Source organism: Etheostoma cragini, chromosome 21, assembly GCF_013103735.1.
Source record: "Etheostoma cragini isolate CJK2018 chromosome 21, CSU_Ecrag_1.0, whole genome shotgun sequence".
NCBI classification, from domain to species: domain Eukaryota; kingdom Metazoa; phylum Chordata; class Actinopteri; order Perciformes; family Percidae; genus Etheostoma; species Etheostoma cragini.
In genome coordinates this window covers 11,687,682-11,708,164 of record NC_048427.1, presented here as the reverse complement: position 1 = coordinate 11,708,164, position 20,483 = coordinate 11,687,682, and the positions used below count along the sequence as shown (strand labels likewise).

The 20,483-nt window shown below is 41.5% G+C and overlaps 1 protein-coding gene across 2 annotated transcripts in view; it reads right to left on the bottom strand.

Annotated features, from left to right (window-relative positions):
• si:ch73-103b11.2 (myosin phosphatase Rho-interacting protein) overlaps nt 1-20,483 on the bottom strand; it is a 43,179-nt gene continuing 22,696 nt past the window's right edge. The window contains exons 5-25 of one of the 2 annotated variants that reach the window (XM_034860037.1): nt 19,883-19,967; nt 18,121-18,174; nt 16,905-17,199; nt 16,012-16,570; nt 14,627-14,768; nt 14,328-14,444; nt 12,977-13,033; nt 12,802-12,870; nt 12,602-12,691; nt 10,607-10,716; nt 10,428-10,466; nt 8,572-9,358; nt 8,004-8,120; nt 2,165-2,312; nt 1,965-2,070; nt 1,534-1,693; nt 1,315-1,422; nt 1,147-1,233; nt 874-1,036; nt 338-423; nt 1-65 (exon numbers count right to left, since the gene is read on the bottom strand). In XM_034860037.1, coding sequence (XP_034715928.1) covers nt 33-65; nt 338-423; nt 874-1,036; nt 1,147-1,233; nt 1,315-1,422; nt 1,534-1,693; nt 1,965-2,070; nt 2,165-2,312; nt 8,004-8,120; nt 8,572-9,358; nt 10,428-10,466; nt 10,607-10,716; nt 12,602-12,691; nt 12,802-12,870; nt 12,977-13,033; nt 14,328-14,444; nt 14,627-14,768; nt 16,012-16,570; nt 16,905-17,199; nt 18,121-18,174; nt 19,883-19,967 — 3,412 coding nt within the window. In that variant the 3' untranslated portion in view covers nt 1-32. The remainder of the gene's footprint in view (nt 66-337; nt 424-873; nt 1,037-1,146; nt 1,234-1,314; nt 1,423-1,533; nt 1,694-1,964; nt 2,071-2,164; nt 2,313-8,003; nt 8,121-8,571; nt 9,359-10,427; nt 10,467-10,606; nt 10,717-12,601; nt 12,692-12,801; nt 12,871-12,976; nt 13,034-14,327; nt 14,445-14,626; nt 14,769-16,011; nt 16,571-16,904; nt 17,200-18,120; nt 18,175-19,882; nt 19,968-20,483) is intronic. The other variant, XM_034860038.1, reaches the window with a different exon arrangement.

The following is a 20,483-nucleotide window of genomic DNA, read 5'->3' as shown; positions in this document are numbered from 1 at the left end:
GGGGGGGGGAAAATCACCCCACAATGGGAGAGTCAGCTATCCCATGAGACCTGTTCAGTGACAGACTGACAGACAAAACAAGACAGATGACAAACTTACAGGACAATAGACTTTCAGTAAAAACGTCCTGACCAGCCAACTGTTCACATTTCTGTGTGTGTGGCTAAGGTTACAACGATTAACAGCGATAAAGTCTGCATATCAAAAGCGTTAACATCAAATCACACAGCAACCTGAAATGGTAGCTTTAGAGTGCTTAGCTTTTACCCTATGTGTTTGAATTTGAGACAGTATCTGTAATGAGGAAGAAAAATATTTTATTAAACTTGACACTCACCTTTGACCTTATGCCTCTTGATTGCTTGGAGGTTGTTGATCGTTCCTTTTTCAGGAAATCGGGATTACTTTTTGATTTCATGATATCTAAAAACACAATCAAGCCTTTATTATCATTTACTTAAAGTAGCATAATAGTTTAGTTTATTATTAGTAAAGTTATCAAGCGATATGAATTTAATATGTGGCTTAATCTGCCTTATGCAAGTGCCGGGTCACTAATGGTCCTGAGGTACCGTTTAAAGAAAGGTAGGAAAAACACCCATGCATTTACGGGTAAAAAATTGTCAATTAAATGGTCAAGTCAAGTTAAGAAATATATATAATTCAACGCTGTGCTTTTATCAACATCACATGGAGCACAAACAGGGCCAAACTGCAAATATACTGTATGTCCCTACCATTTTAAATTTATACTTTAATAAGATGTTTAGATTTCCTATCTAAATATGTGACAAAACGGGTTGTCATTAGTGTTTTAGTGCTGACTGGCTTCAGTACTTCCAAAACTTTGGAGATGTTTGCATTTCTATTTACCGTATCCAGATGTGACCGTTCCATCGACCGTCCTCTCGCCTAAAGCTTCTGTGGCAATGAGCAGCTTCTCCTTCAATTTGCAGATGTCGCAGTCGGCCTTTGCTTTCACAATGCTGAGCTCTGTATAGATGTCCTTATATTTGTCTGTGGCATATTTCTTGTCCTGTTGAATATAAATTATTCTACCTCAGAGTTTTTGCAAATGTTTTGAAGAAATAATTGTCCATACCTTCAATAAATTGTTTGCAATACATACAGATTGGTTTTGCTCACCCTTAAAGCAGACTGCAGTTCATCTTTCAATGAGTGGATTTCTTGTTTAAGATACTGGATCTCAGACTCCTTAATTCGTAGCAACACCTACAACATGCAGAGAAACATGCGTAAGATTTAGGACAAAAGTCTGTGTGTGTGCGTGTGTATGTGTGTTTTTTTACACACCTCCAATTCATACACATCTTTGCCCTGGGTAAGTGGTGACAGCGCTGTTTCACCACTGAAACAGGAGCGCATCCGTGTGATCTCTGTAGTCAGTCGGTTATTTAATTCCTGTTGGACAGAATAACGTTTTAATAATAATAATAATAATAATAATAATGTTTTACCTGTGGACAGAAGTTCTTGTACGTACATGTTCATGTACAGTATGTGCATTCTAACCTGGTTGTGCGCGTTTAGCTCCTGGTTCTCTCTCTGACACTGCCGCAGGGCCTGCCTCTCGGCCTCCAGTGCCTGGGCCAGGTGAGCGTTCTCCAGACATTTTTGAGAGTATTGCTCTGACAACACCTCCAGTTCTCTGTGGATGGACTGCAGCTCCTCCCTGGACAGTCAGATCAACACAATATCAACAGGGATTTTCGTCTGGTGTTTACCAAACCAGCCTAGCAATGAGTGGATCCTTTCATGATGTGATATTCCCAAAAGCCTTTTGAAAAGTAGCTCCAGCTTATCAGCCATTGACAAGCTGACAAGACCAAGTACCTAAAGTTGTTCTTACTGCAACACGGAGTTAAACTGTATAGATTATCTGGCAGTCTACCTAAGCCATACTTTTAAGTGACACATGTTTTTGGTAAAAAAAACAAACATACTCATATTGTAAGCGAAGTTCATCGATGTCAGAGTTCAGTCCACTCAGTTGGGAACGATGGGTCTTCTCCAGCTCCTCCTTGTGGGCATTCTTCATCGCTTCAATAGCTACATGTAAGATAGATCCCACGCACATTTAAAAACTGTATGCCGGCCTTGTATCAAGTATAGCATTTATGGGTGGAAATACAATTGTCTGTACCAGCAATTGTGGCAGCAGTCTCCTCAGCCAAGAGTCTCTCTCGCTCTTCCATAAGTTTGGAAATCTCCCTCTGATGTTGCCTCTGGAGGTCATGTATTAGCTTCTGGTGTGTGTCTTCCATTGCTGCAAAGCCACGTTCACACGTGGCCTAGGGAAAGAAAGGATCAACAATCTGTTTTCACAAAATTTATTTGCACTTACCACCTACAGTATGTTCTAATTAGTGACTATAGATTCAATGCAATATCTATTAGTAGCTCACTAGGCTACATGGTGTGTCATGCAAAATCAGTGATAGAAGACATGCAAGCTTTAGGATTTTAAGACCGGCTATGTTAGTAGAGAGCGAGATAAAGCAGTGAAATTCAATGGACTGCACCTCCTTTTATTGAATGTGGGAAATGGTACGTCTATTGAAGCCCCAATGAAGAAGCAACATTGGTAGCAAGCAAGGCATTTTTCAAGATGACCTTAAGTGGTGACAACCTGCAACTGATTGCTTTGCTTTATTATGTTAAGCCACGAGGGATGTCCCAACCTGACCAATTTCTTTTTTTTTTTACTGTATTGATTTTATAATTTCTGATTAACTTTTGAGCTTGTGTTTGCTCTGAGTATTCAAAGCAGCGAGTAGTATTTTTGCAAATATTTAGTCATAACATTAAGTATAGATAAATTAAATATAAAAGTTCAGATGAAAAGTCACCAAAGCCATACAATTCACTCTGTGGGGAACATAAATGTCTGTACCAGATGCCACAGCAATCCATCCAATAGTGGATAGGACTAAAGGATAATTCTGGGAGGCATGATCTCTAGGCCAAATTTTAAGCCAATCCATCTAGTAAATATGGCTATATCTGATAATGATGGTCCAATTGAATCGAAATTGGCTGCAAATCAAAAGTTTGGAGTTGGGACAGAAGGCAATCACCCGGTAGTTGTTCAATTATTTCAGAATCAAAATAGTGGATCAACCAATTGACCTTGCCATCCCTAGAACTTCGCTGCTACAGTAGCAGAGCTCTAGGGATGCAAGCAAACTTATGTCATTTATGTCGCAAATTTCAAAATTTTTGAAATAATCTCAAATAATGATCACATCATTTCCCAACTCCAAACCCTCTGTGCATAGTAGCAGACCGATGAACAAAAGCAGGTTATCTAGCTACCTAACTATTTATCTAGTACTCTCACTTATTAAAAATAAATTACTAAAAGATAAAAAGGAACCGCAAAAACCTTAAGACTTTCAAAGTCTCTCTGGTATTTCTGTCTCAGGCTGGCCACATCTCCTTCTAGGTGCTTGCTCTCCAGTTCGTCCTTCATGGTGCTCATCTGAGCCTCCAGCTCCTGGATGCGGTCCTTCAGGACCACCATGGAGTCCACCTCTGACATGATTAGTGCATCTACCCCCTTCCCCTGCTCCTCCTCTTCCATTGGTGTGGCAAACTCATCACAAGGAGGCGAGTCAGAAACCCCAGGACCTTTTTCATCCTGTTGGTGCTTTTGGATACACTGAATGTTGTCCATATACTCAGAATGTAACTTTTCAATCTCCTGTTTGTGTATGTGCTGGAGCTCACAGATCCGCTGCTCAAACCGCTCTTCCAATTTCCTCACATGACCCTCGTGGCGCTCCTCCATGGTGTCCATGTCCACCAGCAAAACTTCTAGCTTTTGTTGACTGTCAGCGGTTGTCTCCATGAGGGCCAGATCAGTTGAGACGCGTCCTTTCTCTGCTTGGCTTAGCTCTTGCTTGTGCCTCTGCTTCAGCTCTTCTGTCTCCCTCTGAAAATGCTCCTCTAGGAGAGCCAGTTGCTCCTGCTGCTGGGATAGCTGGTTCACACGCTTACTGATCTCACTCTTCAGTGTATGGTTCTCCTTCTGGAGAGTGGAAACTGTTTGTGTGAAGTTGAGGTGCTCATCCTGTAAGGATGCTTCATACTTCTCTTGGATTGCGCTGACATTGCGGGCGTGCTGCTGGACGAGATTATCCATGTTCTGGATGTGCATGGCCCGTAACCTGCATGCCACATAAGCCACTTGAGCCTGGATTAATGCATCGCGCATACAGAGAGAGGTACTTGTGAAATGATGTGAAGTTTGGTGGCCAAAAAGAGCATGGATCATTTTAGCCAGTCCAGGATGGTTTCCACCGCTTTCTATCTCTTGGGCAAACTTATGGAGGATTAATGCTTGTCTTTGAAGCTCATTAGCCAGGTTGTCATGTGCATTTTGCAGCGATTCTATAGAGTCAACACCACAAGAGGGCATTTCTCCAGCCAAGTGTCTGTCTATGATTGCTTCAGCCAAGCCTCTAGCCTCTTCTATTTCAATCTGCTCCATGTAGGGAGCAAGTTCAGGGGGGCGGATGTCGGCTAACTTTTTTTTACTAAACCCAAAGTTATTTTTGACTTCTTTTATTACATTTTTCAAATCAGGCCTTTTGGAAGCTTCAATAATTGATTTCAGAGCCATTTCCCTTTGATGAAGGTTTTTATGGGCGTCAGTTAACTCCCTTTTCAGTACTTGGAATTTCTCCTCATAGCAAAGTTTAAGGTTTTGAATAGAATAGGCCAGCTCTGCTTTAACAAAAGTGTTAAATACAACTGTGGCATCAACATCTACATCAGCTGAAACACTGCCCTCTTTGGATTTAGCTACATCTGTCTCAGCTTTCTTCAATTCTGTCCAGAATGCACTTTCTAACATCAGCTTCCTGGTCAAGACATCAGCGTAAACTATAGCCAAGCAATCTTTGTCACCCCCTTTAAAGTTCTCCATGTCTTCCCATATCTCTGCAAGGGATTGCAGGAGGTCAGACTTGGAAGTCTGTATCAACAAAGCCATTTTGTTCAAAACGATTGCTTCAAACGATAATGTTTTAGCAAAGAGATGCAAGGCCTCTTTATCTAGAGTCTCTGGGATTTGATTTTGATGGACAACTGGTGATTGTTCTTCCAACGTCTTTTGTCCTTGTTGGATGTACAGTGATGCATTGAACAAATCATTCTCTATCTCTGACAATGAGTGCAGCTGTGAACAAGTGGTATCATGAGAGCCACTGAGAATAGTTCTGACTTTCTCTCGACTATTTTCCACACACAACAGAGCCTTAGCATAATGCTTATTGGCAGCATTACTCTGTATCCCACTTCCACAACTGAAATCCTCATTAGGGTTAGGCTTTGTTTTGTTCATCTTCAGATCAATCTTGGACATGTCTTCTGCTTGGATGGATCGTTGCTCTTCTAGATTCTGTGTGAGGTGTCTTAGTTTATCCTCTGTGGCTAGCAGTTTAGTCTCTAGAGCATGTACGATGGCAATAAACTTCTCTGGGTCGCTACTGTGAGAGAAGGGAATGTCCGATGAGATGTTTCCTTCACTTAGATGGATGTCGTCATCTACATCCTGGTTCACAGTTTGTCTTGTGTCTGCAAAGGCAGTGTTCATATGGCTTGTGTCCAGGTCCTCTAGATTTATGTATTTTTGGCAATGAATACTGGAAAAACGTATCCTTGGTCTCTTAGCTTGAGACTCTTTATCATCTGGGGAGTTTGCTGTGTTAGATGTATTGTCCAACGAAAGTACAAGTTCTGCGTTTGCTGATAAGGAGGCCGATGTTTTAAGCCTGGCCTTCTTGCTCTGGTCTGGAATTTGCTGCCTTTCCATGCGTAGGTCAGCATAGCCGAGCTGCAGGGCATTGAGATGCTGCTCTAGCTCCGCTATGCGGTCCTCTGCAACCACAAGCTTAGCTTGCAGGTCCTTTTCAGCACTACAGGGCTCAGCCTTATCTAAAATGCTTTGACTCATTTGACAAAGAAGCTCCTCCTTAGCTTGCAACTTTTGTTCGGTTTCCTCCAAGCTGTTGCCAAGTGCAGCCATTTTAACAAGGGCCTCTTTCAAGTCCTCTTCCTTGCGTTCCACCAGCCTCTCATACATCTCCTTAGTATGTCGGATCTCTTCCTCTTTCTCTCTAAGGAACTGGCTCATTTTCTGAAACTCTTGGGTAGCCCTCTCATAGGAGTGCTCCAGGGTGTAGTAATCAGCCTCTTCCGTTTCCAGACGATTGCGGAGCTTATTTACCTCACGGTCTGCTTCTGCAATCTGGTTAAGAAGCTCCTGACAGCGGCAAGTGAGATGTTTTTTCTCTTCTTCTAGCCTACGCACACTCTCCCTTAGTGACTCTACCATGTCAGTCTTCTGGGTCAGCTCCTCTTGTAACTTCAGTATTTCCTCCCTGCATTCCTTTCCTCCAGAGGCATGTCTCCCTCTTAACAGGGCCTCCACCTGCTGCTTTTCCTCCAGCAGTCTGTTCTCCATCTTGTTCTGTGCAGTTTCAGCCTCAGCTAATCTTCTACACAAATTCTGTCTTTCCCTCTCATGACTATCTTGCATGCTTTGCTGCTCATTCCTCAGGCGCTCCTCTTTCAGGGCATGACCCTTTTCTGTAGCACTTTGCCGAGCGGTCACCTCTTGCAGCATCTCCTGCAGCCTCTGTATCTCTCTTGTGTGGTCTCGTTGCAGGGCCTGCTGGCGCTCCAGGTGCCTAAGGGCCTGGCTTCTCTCCAAGAGGTTGGCTTCTACTTCACGGAGTCTTTCTTCACTGTCCTTAAGCTGGGCCCGTAGGGTGGCCTCACCATGACTATGTTCCTCTTCTTGTTCCTTTGAACGCTGCTGCTCAAGCTTGAGCTCATTCCGCATTCTGGCCACAGCCTGTTCACTGGCCAAGATTTCAGCCATTGCAGATGCTAGTTTGGCTTGCAGAGCCTGAATACCAGACTCATGGTGGTCTACAGCATGCTGGGCTTCTGTGTAGCTTCTTTTTAGTGTCCGAATCTGCTGCTGAGCAAGGTCCTGCTTGCGCTTTTGGGTCTCCAACTCACCCTGCAAATCTTCATTAAGCTTGTGCAGGCGTTGCCATGGCACCGTAGAGGAAGAGGCTGTTGCACTCTTAAAAAAGATTGATGAGACAGTTTAATTAATGACATCACTTTACTTCCTCTTCCATAAACGGAGTACCACATCTCAGGGGGTAATTAGGAAAATAAGTTTTTTTCCTTTCTTGATATCAATCTCTCTTTTGCTAAGTTCTTTTCCCCCAAAAGCTTCCACTGTGCTTTTTTAGGGGTGACTTGAAAATTGAAAAGTGTAAATGACCCCCCCCCCCCTCAAGATAAAAAAAAAACAAAACTAAGGTGGGTCAATAGAGATTTAAAAAATCTAAACAATTAATTCACTTTTACAACGTAAATATGATGCAAAACAAAATAAAAACACATTCTGGTTGTGTAATAAGCACAATTTAAAAAAGCAATTAATTAAGGAAGCAATTCTGAAACAAAAGCATGCAGAAAACAAGTTTGAAAAGGGCACACAGACAAAGCACAGATGAACAGAGAGAAAAAGCACAGTGCAAGGCTTCAAGTTTCTTACCTTGGGCATATCAGATCAAATAGATTATTTTCCCAGGAGATGTGCAACTCCGCAAAAACAGTGAAAACTCATGCTGAGAACACCACTACCATGCGTATCATTTTCAGAGAATAAACACCCACACCTGTTAGTAGAACTTCATACAAGTTTTAGTAGACATACATAGTAAATTGGATCTACCATGAGCAAGTAGACTGTATAACAGAAATGCAATCTACACAATAAGAGAATAACATTTACTGCACCAATATATTTATGTTATCTTGAAAACCTTAAAACCATTATAAACATTTTTATGCTTAATATTTCTTCGTCACCATTCATGTTGGAATGCAATTCAAACATGTTGTCTATTTTAAAACGCACACAAATCCCGCATGATGAATGGTGGGTGTAGTACCTGTAGCACATAGCCAGCTCTGGCACTTTGTTCTCTCCCTAGAGCATCTTCCAACTGCTCTTTTAAAACGTTGTTTTGCTTCTGTAGTCGGTCCAGCTCCTGCTGCTTCTGTCCCAACTGAACAAAGAAATAAAGAAGAAATAATGAATAAATGGCACAAGATGCTCCCATACTATGATTATGTACACTACCGGTCAAAAGTTTGGGGTCACTTACAAATTTCCATTACACTCCATTATAGACAGGATACCAGCTGATCTGAGTGGGGGGCTGATCTTTAATGCAATATCTACATTTCCCATTATCAGCAACCATTCATCCAACGTTCCAAAGGCACATTTTGTTTACTAATTTGATATTATTTTAAAAAACTAAGAAAACATTAAACAACCCTTTTGCAATTATGTAAGCACATAATGTAATCTGGAAACTGCTGCCCTGGTTAAAAAAAACAAGGCAACTGATCTCAGCTGGGATTCTGTCTATAATGGAGTCCAATGGAAATTTGTGAGTGACCCCAAACTTTTGACCGGTAGTGTATGTATGTTAATGCACTGAGAAAACACACCTCTTTGTCTAGCAGCGCAGCAAGCTCATGTGCAGGCAATCTGTCAGAGTTACCAGAGTTACCTATAGTTGTGTTAATGGGCACTTGTTTCTCTTCTCTTAACGGTGTTGTCTCCACCTGATGCCATCGTTGCTCAATCTCTTCTCGGACACCTGAAGTTCTGCTGTCCTTCTTATCTTCACTGGCAGTACGCATGGCCGTAGGGTGATCTACTTCCATCTTTCCTTGCTCTAGGCATTCAGGCATCGATGGCTGTACCGGTGATGTAGTGTTTAGCATGGAGATCATGGTAACAGTGACAGTATTTGGCATGTGGGTTGCACTGGTTGTGCTATGTAGAGGGACACCCTCACCCCGCACAACACACTCCTTTTCTGCCTCTACGGTCAGAGAAGGTGGCCGAGCACCTGATACAGACGAGGTTTGGATGGAGGATGTAGAGACAGGAGAGGACGCTATAGAGGAAGGGGAAGAGGAGGGAGAGCAATATGAGGATGTTGTGGAGCATGATGAGCTGAGGTCAACTGTGTCTCCTCGTTCCTTTGCAGGCTTTTCGATCTGTTCCATTTTGAACTCAGACCAGTCAAAAGTCTTGGAGCGGCCCTCTCGCCTGCGCTCACGAACTCGGCTTTTAAGGGGCTCAGAGGGAGGGGCAGAGGCATTGTTGCAAGCTAGCGGTCTGTGAACATCAGGCTTGGGAGTCACAGGACTGGAGCTTGGCTCAGGAGTGGGCTGTGGACAAGGCTCCAACATCACGTTGGCCTTTGTCTTCTCCACAGGGAAGGATCTGAATGGACAACAACACAAAAAAGGAAATTTAAGATGGCTTTACCAGAACACGATCAATCTTTACATTTCTATCAGCACAAGCTACAATGCTATTACATGAAGCTTTGCTGGACAGACAACAATGCATACATTTGCGGGAGCGCAGCATTATTTAATAGCACAATAAAAGCAAAATAATCAGTGAAATGCATCAAAGTCAAAATGCTTGTATGGCACACTGCATTAAGCTGAAAGCAGCTTTGGTGTCAACAGTCATAATCTGAGGTAAGCCGGATGGCAGAAGCCTGCATTTAGCTTCTATTTGTATACAGTAGTATCTTAGGGTTAAACATTTGTGTTATTGGCATGTTGTTGAGGGTCAAAGCATTAAAAAAGAAGAAAAAAAAAGAAAAGTGTCCTGACAGAATAATCTAATTTCACCACGTTGTGTGTGGAGGTTTCAGGAAGTATGAGTAAGGGGAAAATGAGAAGGAAGAGAGTTTAAGAATGAGAAAGAGGTGTCTGTGAGGCGACTTTGCAGAAATACCAAAAATATCACACATTCTCCCCCTGAAGAGAGCTGCCTTAGAGACCCAATGGTAGAGTTTATGACTAAATGCCAGATGGAGCATGTAAACAGCATCATGTGGCATTACTCTGCTTTTAAAAACACAAAAAGGTTAAGTACTTACAAAAACCCTCGGGTTGATCTGTGGTTCTGGAACAAAAAAATTTAAAAAAACTTCATATGTCAGCTCTTCACTGTCACTCAAGGCTTTTTCCCCTTCTGTGTTACAGTTGTGATTTTTTGTTATTGTTCTTTGAGCATTTCCAAAAGTTTGAGTCGACAGTCATACACTACCCATTCAAATCACTCTCTGCTGTTGAGCAACAGGAGGTTAAGTAGGTAATTCTAGTATGTTTATGTGATCGCAGCGTGTGTCTCTATAGTGCCACAACTGACAGGGAGACATTACTCAACAATCACACGACAGAGGGGACGACGAAAATGCTGGTGCTGACATTGCTGAGCAATTACATCACTGTGTTGAGTTGGGGAAAGATATTCAACACACAAGCACTCCAACCTGGGCTTCAGAACGGATAGTTTCAAAGTGATGTTTTTCCTGGAAGCAGGTTGAAAATACCCGTTGAGGGAGGAAGAGAAAGAAGGAAAGAGGGTGAGAAAGAGAGAGGATTCAAATAAAACAAGTGCGAAAAGCAGCGGTTGTATCTGCCAGTGGTTGAGGTGTTAATCTTCTTTTACCGGGTGACATCGGGGGCAATAGTTGGTCGCACATTCTTCATGATGGCCTGAATCCAGTTGCGACGGATTCCAGAGGTCATGGCTGACAGGGTACACACTCCCTCCTTACACTGAAAACAGAAAGGCATTTCATTTCAATGACTGACAGGGATGCAACAACATGGATTAAAATACCTTTTTGACACTGAAAAAACAAAGCACACTCTTGTGCAAGTCTAAAATAGAATTAAGACGGGCAGCAGTTGAATTTCCTAGACAATGCAAGCCCTTTCCTGTTTCAGGGGGCAGACTCATTTCTTCCTCTTCTTTAACGGACCATAACAAGAGGTGGTGGGAAGACAATTCATATTCACGGCTTAAGATTTCCTTCAGTAACTTCTTTAAAATAATTGTATTTGTAAAATTAGCTTTAATGCAGAATAATGTTTAACATTTTGAGTGCAAAATATAATATATCTATAAACTTCTTAGTTACAATCTACACTCTTTCCATAGTCAGGTAACTGCATCCCATTGAGAACTAAATTTTATCAACAGTGGACAAAACGGTTAACAAAATTGAAATTAGGATAAACATCTCCTTTGCTCTACCCTGATAAACTTCACGAGCTTATGTTTTGAAAGATCTTTTGCAGCTAACACTACACCATCTAGACTACAAGTAACCGAGAATGTTTCTGTTTTATTTGCAATAGAATTTACAAACCTTTCTGCTAGGGGTGATTTGCTAAATTTTTTCCTCTATGATTGATGCTCCCTTTTTCCACAAAGTAATACGTTTTACAGTCCAAGAGAGGAAAACCCATCTAATACTATTTAATGGGGAAAACAATGTATTGCTGTTGTTGCGCTGGACCCTTCAGGGCTGTTGCTTAGTCGCAAATTCAGGAAGCTAGAGTGCAGTTTAGAATGGGTGTGAAACTGCTAGTGATCTACTTTATTGGACAAATGAGTTGACGCAGATGAAAAACTTGTACACATACAATTACTCAACATTGCATTTAGTTGCCATCTGTCTTCCTAATGCCCTAGACTGCCAAAGTGGAGTAGAATTTGAGTGACACAAGAACACAGAGTGGACAGTTATTTATTAAAGCTTCTGAGGACACAGTAATGTGGTTAAATAAACCAGTTACTATATTCCAGCTGCCCCTCCAAGTGCAGCCATGGAGCAGAGGGAGTAGACATAAATACTGGAGTTATTAATTTCCCGACACAAAACCCATGTTGTTCTCAGCCAAAGACACAACGATCCCTTCTAATTCTCTATTTCTGGCTTCCCCCAGAGAAAATAGCTGGGAAAGTTGCATCAAGCAAATGTAAAAAAAATAAATGAAAGGAAACAACTTTGTAGCAACAGTCCCCCCTTATGTAGGAATATTATGGCAAAGTTAAACCCAATACTCTATGTATCAGGAACAAAACCTACGCTGGCATCAAATGGATAACGATTGAACTGTATTGCAACTATATGCGTCCGTTAAGTATTTTGCCAGCAACAAGTGCTAAAAATGTTTAATGGCCAAAGGATTATATGACGAAAGTATTATGTCATGGTGTTCACAGCAGCATCCATAAAACTGCAGAATCATTTGCAATTACAGGTCAGAGTTAAATTACTGTAAACATAATTGTTTTTGAATGGGGAGTGGTGCGTAAATGTGGACAAGGACGGGGCTTTTGAAAGAGGTTAGGTAAACATATTGTGCAGGATGAGGGGCACATGGGTGTAAAAAGACAAGCAGGGTTGACGACTGCTGCAGCCGATTTAGACCACTATGATGTCAGCCTCTCAGAGAGATGACAAGTCAAGTGACATCCTCCACAACAGACAAAGAACGGTTTCAGAAAGACAAAACCTGATACCTAAAGCTGCATCACATGGCTGGATATAGACTGGCAGGAGACAGCAGAGCTTAAGTATGTAGACACCGATTTACATTTTTACTCTTTAAAGATTAATGACGCAAGACAACATGAAGAATCACCACTCACCAAGATTTGGAAGCCATAATTTCTCTGTACCGGGAACTCTTTGACATCATAACATGTGGAGAGGTCAATCTCCCCATCCAGATCTGAAGCCTAAGGGGAAAGATTTTTTTAAACAAAACCCCAAAACAAAGCAAAGAAAAAGGCCCTTGGATATTCATTCTAAACTGTCAAAGCCACAAAGTCTCTTGAAGATCATTTACCTCCTCGGCTATTGAGTCCTTGTAGTACCTTAAACTCTGATCTGTCAGGACAAACCAGTGTTTCTTCCACTAAGGGACAAAAGAAACCATTAATTGTTTCACTGATTCTCTATGAGTATAATATTATAATATATTAATGAGATGTTATTTAACCCCATTTATGAAAGAAAATTACCATTCCGTCTGCGTACAGCTTTGTCATCCATCCTTTTTTGAAGTTCAGCAGATCGGGCTACAATTAAATCAGATTTGAGGGATGTGATATTACATGATGCAAGTAGAGATGCTCAATATATATAAAAAAATGAAATAAAATAAAATAAAAAAAATAAAAAAAGGACAGCTACCAATGAGAAATTACTTTTGATTAAACATCAACCACATAAGCAAAGAGAGGAGGGCGAAAAAAATGTGGCACTATATTGGAAGTCGTCACTAAGTGAGTATTCATCACTGAGTAATCAGTAGTTGTCATCTGCCTAAACACTACTGTATATGTACACATTACATTAGGTCACTAACTCAGCTCAAGAGGTATAAGTGCAGATACGTAGCTTCAGCTAAAGAGACCGACTGGCGTGAGCTGGACTTTCCCTGTGAAACACAAACTGCTGCACGAGGAAACCAAGCTCAAGTCTGTTTATAGACTTTAAAGTAAAACATTTGTGCAAAACCTGGCTTCTGCTCACTCAACAATACCTTGCTTTTGTTGAGCTTCATAAGGTGTGGAGTCACCGCCTGGCAGAGAGTCATTCTGATGCCTAACTGCCTTCACTTCAAATGTTGACAATCTGCTTCTATCTGTCTGTCCCTGGGACATACACGACTGCAGCTGCATCTGTGCTGGCTATTTATAATCATCAGTAGCCGTGGCAGCAGTAATGTGTGTACATGAATTTGTGTGTGTGTGTGTGTGTGTGTGTGTGTGTGTGTGTGTGTGTGTGTGTGTGTGTGTGTGTGGGCGGGGGTTCTGGCAGCTGAATCTTGGCCAACCACACATTGACTGGATCACCCCTGCAGCACTGAACAGACTTGGATCAGTAGCAGTTTGTTCGATTGATAGGAATCAGACGTCAGAAATCTACCAGTGCAACCTTAAGCAAATATAGACAAACTTTAATTTAATTTGGGATGATTTAAGAAACAAGTGTTGATTTAATATTGTATGTACAGCAGCATGTGGACTCACATTGTTGTTTTGGTGCATGCATAATTGAAGTTCAATTATGTGCACTGACCAGTGCCTACCGTAAGTCTCATGAGAAGTGCACATTTCAAAAAAGTTGTTTTTTGTGTTGCAGAAGTAGAAAAACTAACAAACCACCACTGCAGCATAACGGGTTCAATCGCTGCTGCAGCGCTTCTGAAAGTGTTCCAATGAACACAATTATCCATTTCATGGGTGGGAAGGTGGAGAGGGATCATACCCTTCTATCTGTATCTCATTCGTGAATCACAAAGCCATTTAAAAAGAACCTTGAAATTAATTTTTGTCCACTATACACTTAAGATCTGTCAGTACTCACAGTCATTGAGGACTCAGTGACTCTGCGGTCCAGGGACTTGGCTCTTCTTAAATTAGCAAAGGTGGAGCTGGACACGTCAGGGACTGAACGATCTTTTCCTGCATCCAGTGACATCTCCTATTTAAAAATAAAATGTATTTATTTATTTATTCTTAAAAATTGGAAGTAATCCCTTATCAAAGTAAGGAGATTCTGCTTTTTATTCTCATTTATAATGTATTATCCATTCAGTGAATTATTTCAGTATTTTACAACATTTTAGATTTAGCTGTTCAGGATTAACAAAAATAATAGCATACATGTTTGTTAGCCAGATGGCGCCTCTCACTGCGGCCTTGTCTCTGGGTTAGCGTGGTGTTAGCGGAGTGCTCATGGGAGCTGCTTGTGTCCATGCGCTCTACAGGCTGACCCTCTTCAAATCGGCCAATCACTTGAGAACGCCTAAGAGACACAAAAGGACCATGCTCTTCAAATATGTATTCAATACACAGCACATACAGCATTTCCCTCAACATAAACATCTTGTGTGACAATGAGTAGAATATCTCAATAGCAGCAGCACATCATCCTCAAATGAAGGCAGAATCAGCATAAAACAAGATCAATGCATGTTATGAAAGTAAGTTTGAGCCAAAATCAATGTCCATGATGCATAAAAGTAGTTTCAGTTTTCAACACTGCCATCACGGCACATTTTCATACAATATGTAGGAAGTCTGACTTTGAACATCATTCTAGACTCAAAGTCCCTTTCATGTGCAATGTAGAGGTAATATCCCTAAAGAGAACAAGTCAGAGGTATATCAAAGAAAAAAGATGATGAGTTAAATGATGAGAGATTAAACTTTAGAAGAAAAGGAAAATGACTAGGATGGAGGATTAAACAACTTGCAGAAGTAGCAGCAATGGCAAAACAGTCAGCGTTACCTTAAGGCTTTGCAATTGTGAATGTGTATGAGTTTTTATGAGTGTGTACAAGAAAGAAGAGATCACTCTCTACGTAAACCAACCATCAGCACCAGCCACCAGAGAGTGAGTCGTTCACTAGTGAGTCACTGAGTCAGTCACTAGTGAGTGAGTGAGCAAGTGAGTCACTAGGGAGTCTGTGTGTGTGTGTATGTGTGTGTGTGTGTGTGTGTGACTGTGTGTGTGTGTGCTCGGGTTCCCAGGCAGTGCAGATATGAAATGAAAGAAAGCAGTAATCAGCGGTGACCAGCAGGGAACAGCATTGGGACAAGGGTGGAAGGGTTGGTTGAGCATTAGCGCTGAGAAGCTCTGTTCAGTAGCCCCTGGAAAAGATTGAAACAACAAAAACTAGCAAAGTAGCAAGAGCAGAAGGTAAGAGATCAACAGTAAGTAAAGTAAAACATGCATTTCATTCCTCAAATTATTAATGGCAAACCACTGGTAAAGCTAGGGGAGGCAGCAATAGCTAAATATGCTCAAGATATAGGAGTGCCTTAAGGACAGCAGCCACGGGGTGGTGCTAAAAAACTAAAATACGGAATGCTTTAGGCAATGCATGAGTTTCAAAACTGGCATGCTATCTATATGTTTTAAGGCTAAATAAACCAGTGGTTCATTATTGATTAGCAAGTTTTCTGCTATGAGATATGCGACTTAAAATGTCTGCAGAATATTTTTTGCAGTGTGCCAAGCATGACACTTATCCTTAACCTTTTACCTGCGCTCCTGTCCAAACAGCCGAGCCACCTCTTCTCTGCCAGGACTCCGTGTCCGTGCCCTCAGCTCTTGCCGCTTTTTTTCTGAGCGGAAGGCTTCACGGTAACTCAGTCTGCGCGCCCGTGGCACATCGGACAGCGCAGTGTACTCCCTGCCAGACCGGCCCAGTCTGCCGCCTCCACCACTGACACTACTGGTGCTTCCTCCACCACCACTGCATCCCTCCCAGGTGGATATAGTCCCACTGGGTTCGGAGTCCAGCGAACTCTGGGAGGAGCTGATGGTGGAGTAGCTGGGAGAGACAAGTGCACCTGGAGAAGGGAGAGAATCTTGGGAGGGTTGATAAGGGGAAGGTTGGGATTCACACTCAGAGTTGTACCTGGGACTGAGAGCTCCTAAAGAAGAGGAGGATGCTGAAGAGGACAGGGGCAGATGCTGGGGCGGCTGGGGTGGGTGGGAGTGCTGTGGAGACTGTGGAAAAGGATCTGACTTGGTCTTCTCCAGCGAAAAGTAACCACTCTCCACTCGAATCTTGCGTCCGGTGCTAACGGTGCTGCCATCTAAATCAAGGACACAGTGTCACCAATCTGAAACACCCAAAACGGTCTGTATATAGTGCTAAATGTGTGAATATCCATTACATATTATATACTGCCAAACAGTGACTAAAAAGTTAGTAACTAAAAAGACTAGTCCCTATTTCCTCAAGTAGTGAAGACTTATGGTCAAGGGCCTGAAAAAACATATGCCTAAGCTTCAGATGAAGAAAGTAACTAAAAGTGAGCCATGAGAGTGCCTTTATGTTGGCTGTGAATAGCAAACGTATAGTTTTCCTTTATCCAACAGTGAAACAATTGTTGAAGCATATAAACAAGATGTCATCTAAGTCCTCACCATCTTGAGTAGTGATGCTGGAGTCTGGCTGGCTCTGGCTCAGCTGGCTCAGGCAGGAGGCACTGCGGCTACAGGGGATGGGGGCCCTGGTCCAGCGGCTCTCCTCTTGCCACAGAGTGGCACGGCTCAATGGGACTCGATCAGCACTGGCAATGCTGCTGGGCAGACAAGGGATGCTTCCCCCGCTGCTGGTCACCGTCACCTTGGCAGGGCCAGGCTCCTGGGTGCAGGTTTGGGTTGGAAGGAGTGGACGGGAAGAGGACATTACATAATGGGAGGTAAGGTCACAGAGAGACTACAAAAAGGAATAACAGAAGGAAAAGGATTCAAGAACAATTAAACACTAAAAAGTAAATGTGAAAAACTCATCTGTTTCTTTAAATCCTCACGTCTTGTTGCATACTGTATGGGCTTCAAAGCCAATCATAACACCACTGTATCATTATAACAGATTATCTCACTTATTACTTCCAGTCCGTTCAACGTTGGGCTATTCAGTGAAAATAAGCTTTCTGCACAGCATACTAAGCTATGGCTTTAGTTTGAAGAGGTCGCTCAGTGGTTTTGCTTTTTTGACTACCTGGGTTTTTCCATGTGTGTGTGTCAGGTAAATTCAATACTAGTCAATAAAGTAAAGCAAAGAACTGCTTTCATCATAGGTAAAATTACAAATTCTAGAGAAAGCGAAGAAGGATGCGTGGAAAGGAGAAATAGATTAACAGCTTGACAAAGAACAAAGAGGTAATTCATGGCAAACATACCTGTCTAACTGAGGGAAACAGAAAAAGACATTCTACAGAGGAGGAATATATTGGAATAGAATTTCTAGGATAAGGAACATGTAGATTATCTTTATCTAATAGATGATTACAAAGAGTGAAATCAATCACTTATTGCTTTTGTCTTGAAAGTCAACATATTAAAAAGGCCCTTTTAGTGTTTGGCGGACTTGCAAGATCATTTGAGTTCATCAGAGGAGAAAGAAAGATTACCAAAGCTAAGGGACACCTCAAACATCAGCCTACCTGAATCCCCACTCACATGCTATTGTGCTAATAATCACTCTTAGTATTGGAGAGAGAATGAGAAAGCATGTCATTTTGATCTACCCTTCACCTGGATTGATTGGGATTATAATAAATACAATTTATTTGGCTGGGAGTTCAAAGCCACTAAGGGTGAAGCAGGACAAGACGTCTGGCCAAGCTGAACTCACTGGGTGTCCATTCATGTCTTCGGTGGAAAAACACTGGCTTGCAGGTTCTCCACCCTGCCAGTCACAAAAAAAACGTAGATGTTAATGTTAGCTATGTAGTGATGATTTATAATCAATACAGAACATTCTTTTGAATTATTTGAACTTTGGTGTTTAAGATGGTTCTTATTTAGACCAAATTCATGCAAATATAAGGAATATACTATTACCAGATGTTAATATTTCAGTTTCTATGGTTTAGGGCAAGGACCCTTTTACAGATCCAACGTCAAGTCCTTAATCTGACTAAATAAATAAATAAATAAATACATAAGTTTTGTCAGGTCGCACAGGGTTAATGACTGAACAGACAGGACTTGGGGCAAAAGCCTGGCAGGTGAGACAGCAGCTGCTGGACATGACAATGAACCAGAGTGCACCAGCAGTTTCATAAGCAAAAGGATCATGGTTACATCGCTGTAAATTACAGCTGACTGTTATTTTAGCGGGCAGCTGTCGTTACCTGTGATTGTTTGCTGAGGAACATTTTGATAGCATACTTATGTCTGCTGCCTTCTGACCAGGTGATACTGTGATATACTGTATATAGTAAAATGTTGGTTGACATAGACACAGCACTACATCGTTGGAAACGTAATGCAAGCATTTCTTGCAAAAAAATAGCTGACCATGTGTAAACTTGTAATTCACACGATTTACCAATGATGAACAATTATCGCAGATGTATTACTTAATTTAGGAGTATGCGGCACGCAGTCCATTTGTCAGTTGAGACTGATGTCATGTAACCTAAAAATGCAAATATGAATAGCATACTGTGAGCAACTGTTCATCATGTTGCAGTAAAACAATACATCTCTCTCTCTCTCTGCTGGGGAAAACAGCGGATGTAGTTTGAGTGGAGTGAAAAGCCTTCCTACTGCATACTTCCACAGCATATGTTGTCCTTAAATATACACTACCGGTCAAAAGTGTGGGGTCACTTACAAATTTCCATACCACTTCATTAAAGACATAATACCAGCTGATCTGAGTGGGTGGCTGATCTTTAATGCAATATCTACATTGCCTATGATTAGCAACCATTCATCCAATGTTCCAAAGGCACATTCTCTTTACTAATCTGATATTAAAAAAAAAAAAAAAAAAAACTAAGAAAACATTGGAGAACTCTTTTGCAATTACGTAAGAACATTATGTAATCTGAAAACTGCTGCCCTGGTTAAAAAAAAACAAAGCAACTGATCTCAGCTGGTATTCTGTTTATAAAAGGAGTGCAATGGAAATTTTTAGGTGACCCCAAACATTTGACCGGTAGTTTACGTTCTTTCTATGCTACAGCAATGGCACCTTCACCACATGCGGATCATTAATAATAATCTTACTTCAAATAGTGTTGATATAAAGTCTTATAATATCAACACTTATCGAAATCATACTAGAAGCTAAATATGATACATTAGCTGTCATTTTGGAAATACTTCAGTTATTACGCAAACAAGCAGTTACTAAACAAGATTTGCATCAGAATTGTTGCTGCAAATGACCAAATTCTTTTAAAATCACCTCAACCTTATAACGCCAAAACACTGTTCATCTGTAATTTCACTAAAGCTGCAGTATCCTCCTCTCCTTATTCTCTGCTACACATCTGTGCACAGGTTTAGGTTTGCCATGACTTTGCTGCATTCAAGAGCCCATCCGTACACAATAGAGCAATATGATAGCACTATGCTGCGGAGTGTGTGAATAGGTGCATTACCTGCTGAGTGGGTGCATCAACCTTGCGTTTTTTCTTCTGGTTCTGCTTGTTGGTCCTGGGGTATACAGTCAGAGCCTCCTGCCACCTACAAATAGTGAAACAGACAAAATTGTTGCTCTTGGGGCCCTAAATGAAGACTACACAAACCCTGCACCTGTGGTGGATCAATATTTGACTGGTACAACGTTCTCTGGAGCAACATATAAACCATTGTACTTATCAGGACAAGCATGTGCATGACCTAATATCACTAAATGAGTCAGAGAAAAGATACAACTACAGTGTTATCTAAATTAAACCTCCTTTAATATCAAAACAGTGAGGCAATGCAGCGAAGGAGGACATTTAGTCACCGTCTAATCCTCTAGGTGGCAACACAGACCATATTTAAAGTCTGGTGTGGTTACATTTGACTCTCCTTGATCAATTTCATTTGCTTTTTTGCTGTGTGTGTGTGTGCCCTTTACAAAAAAAAGCAATTCATGAGAACATAACCAATTATTTGGGTGGATTTAGTTGTGTGCTTGAAAAGCAGAAATACAGTATTTACTACACAGCACAAATAATACTCCCACACTCATAGCTTTTCAATGCCACTGTG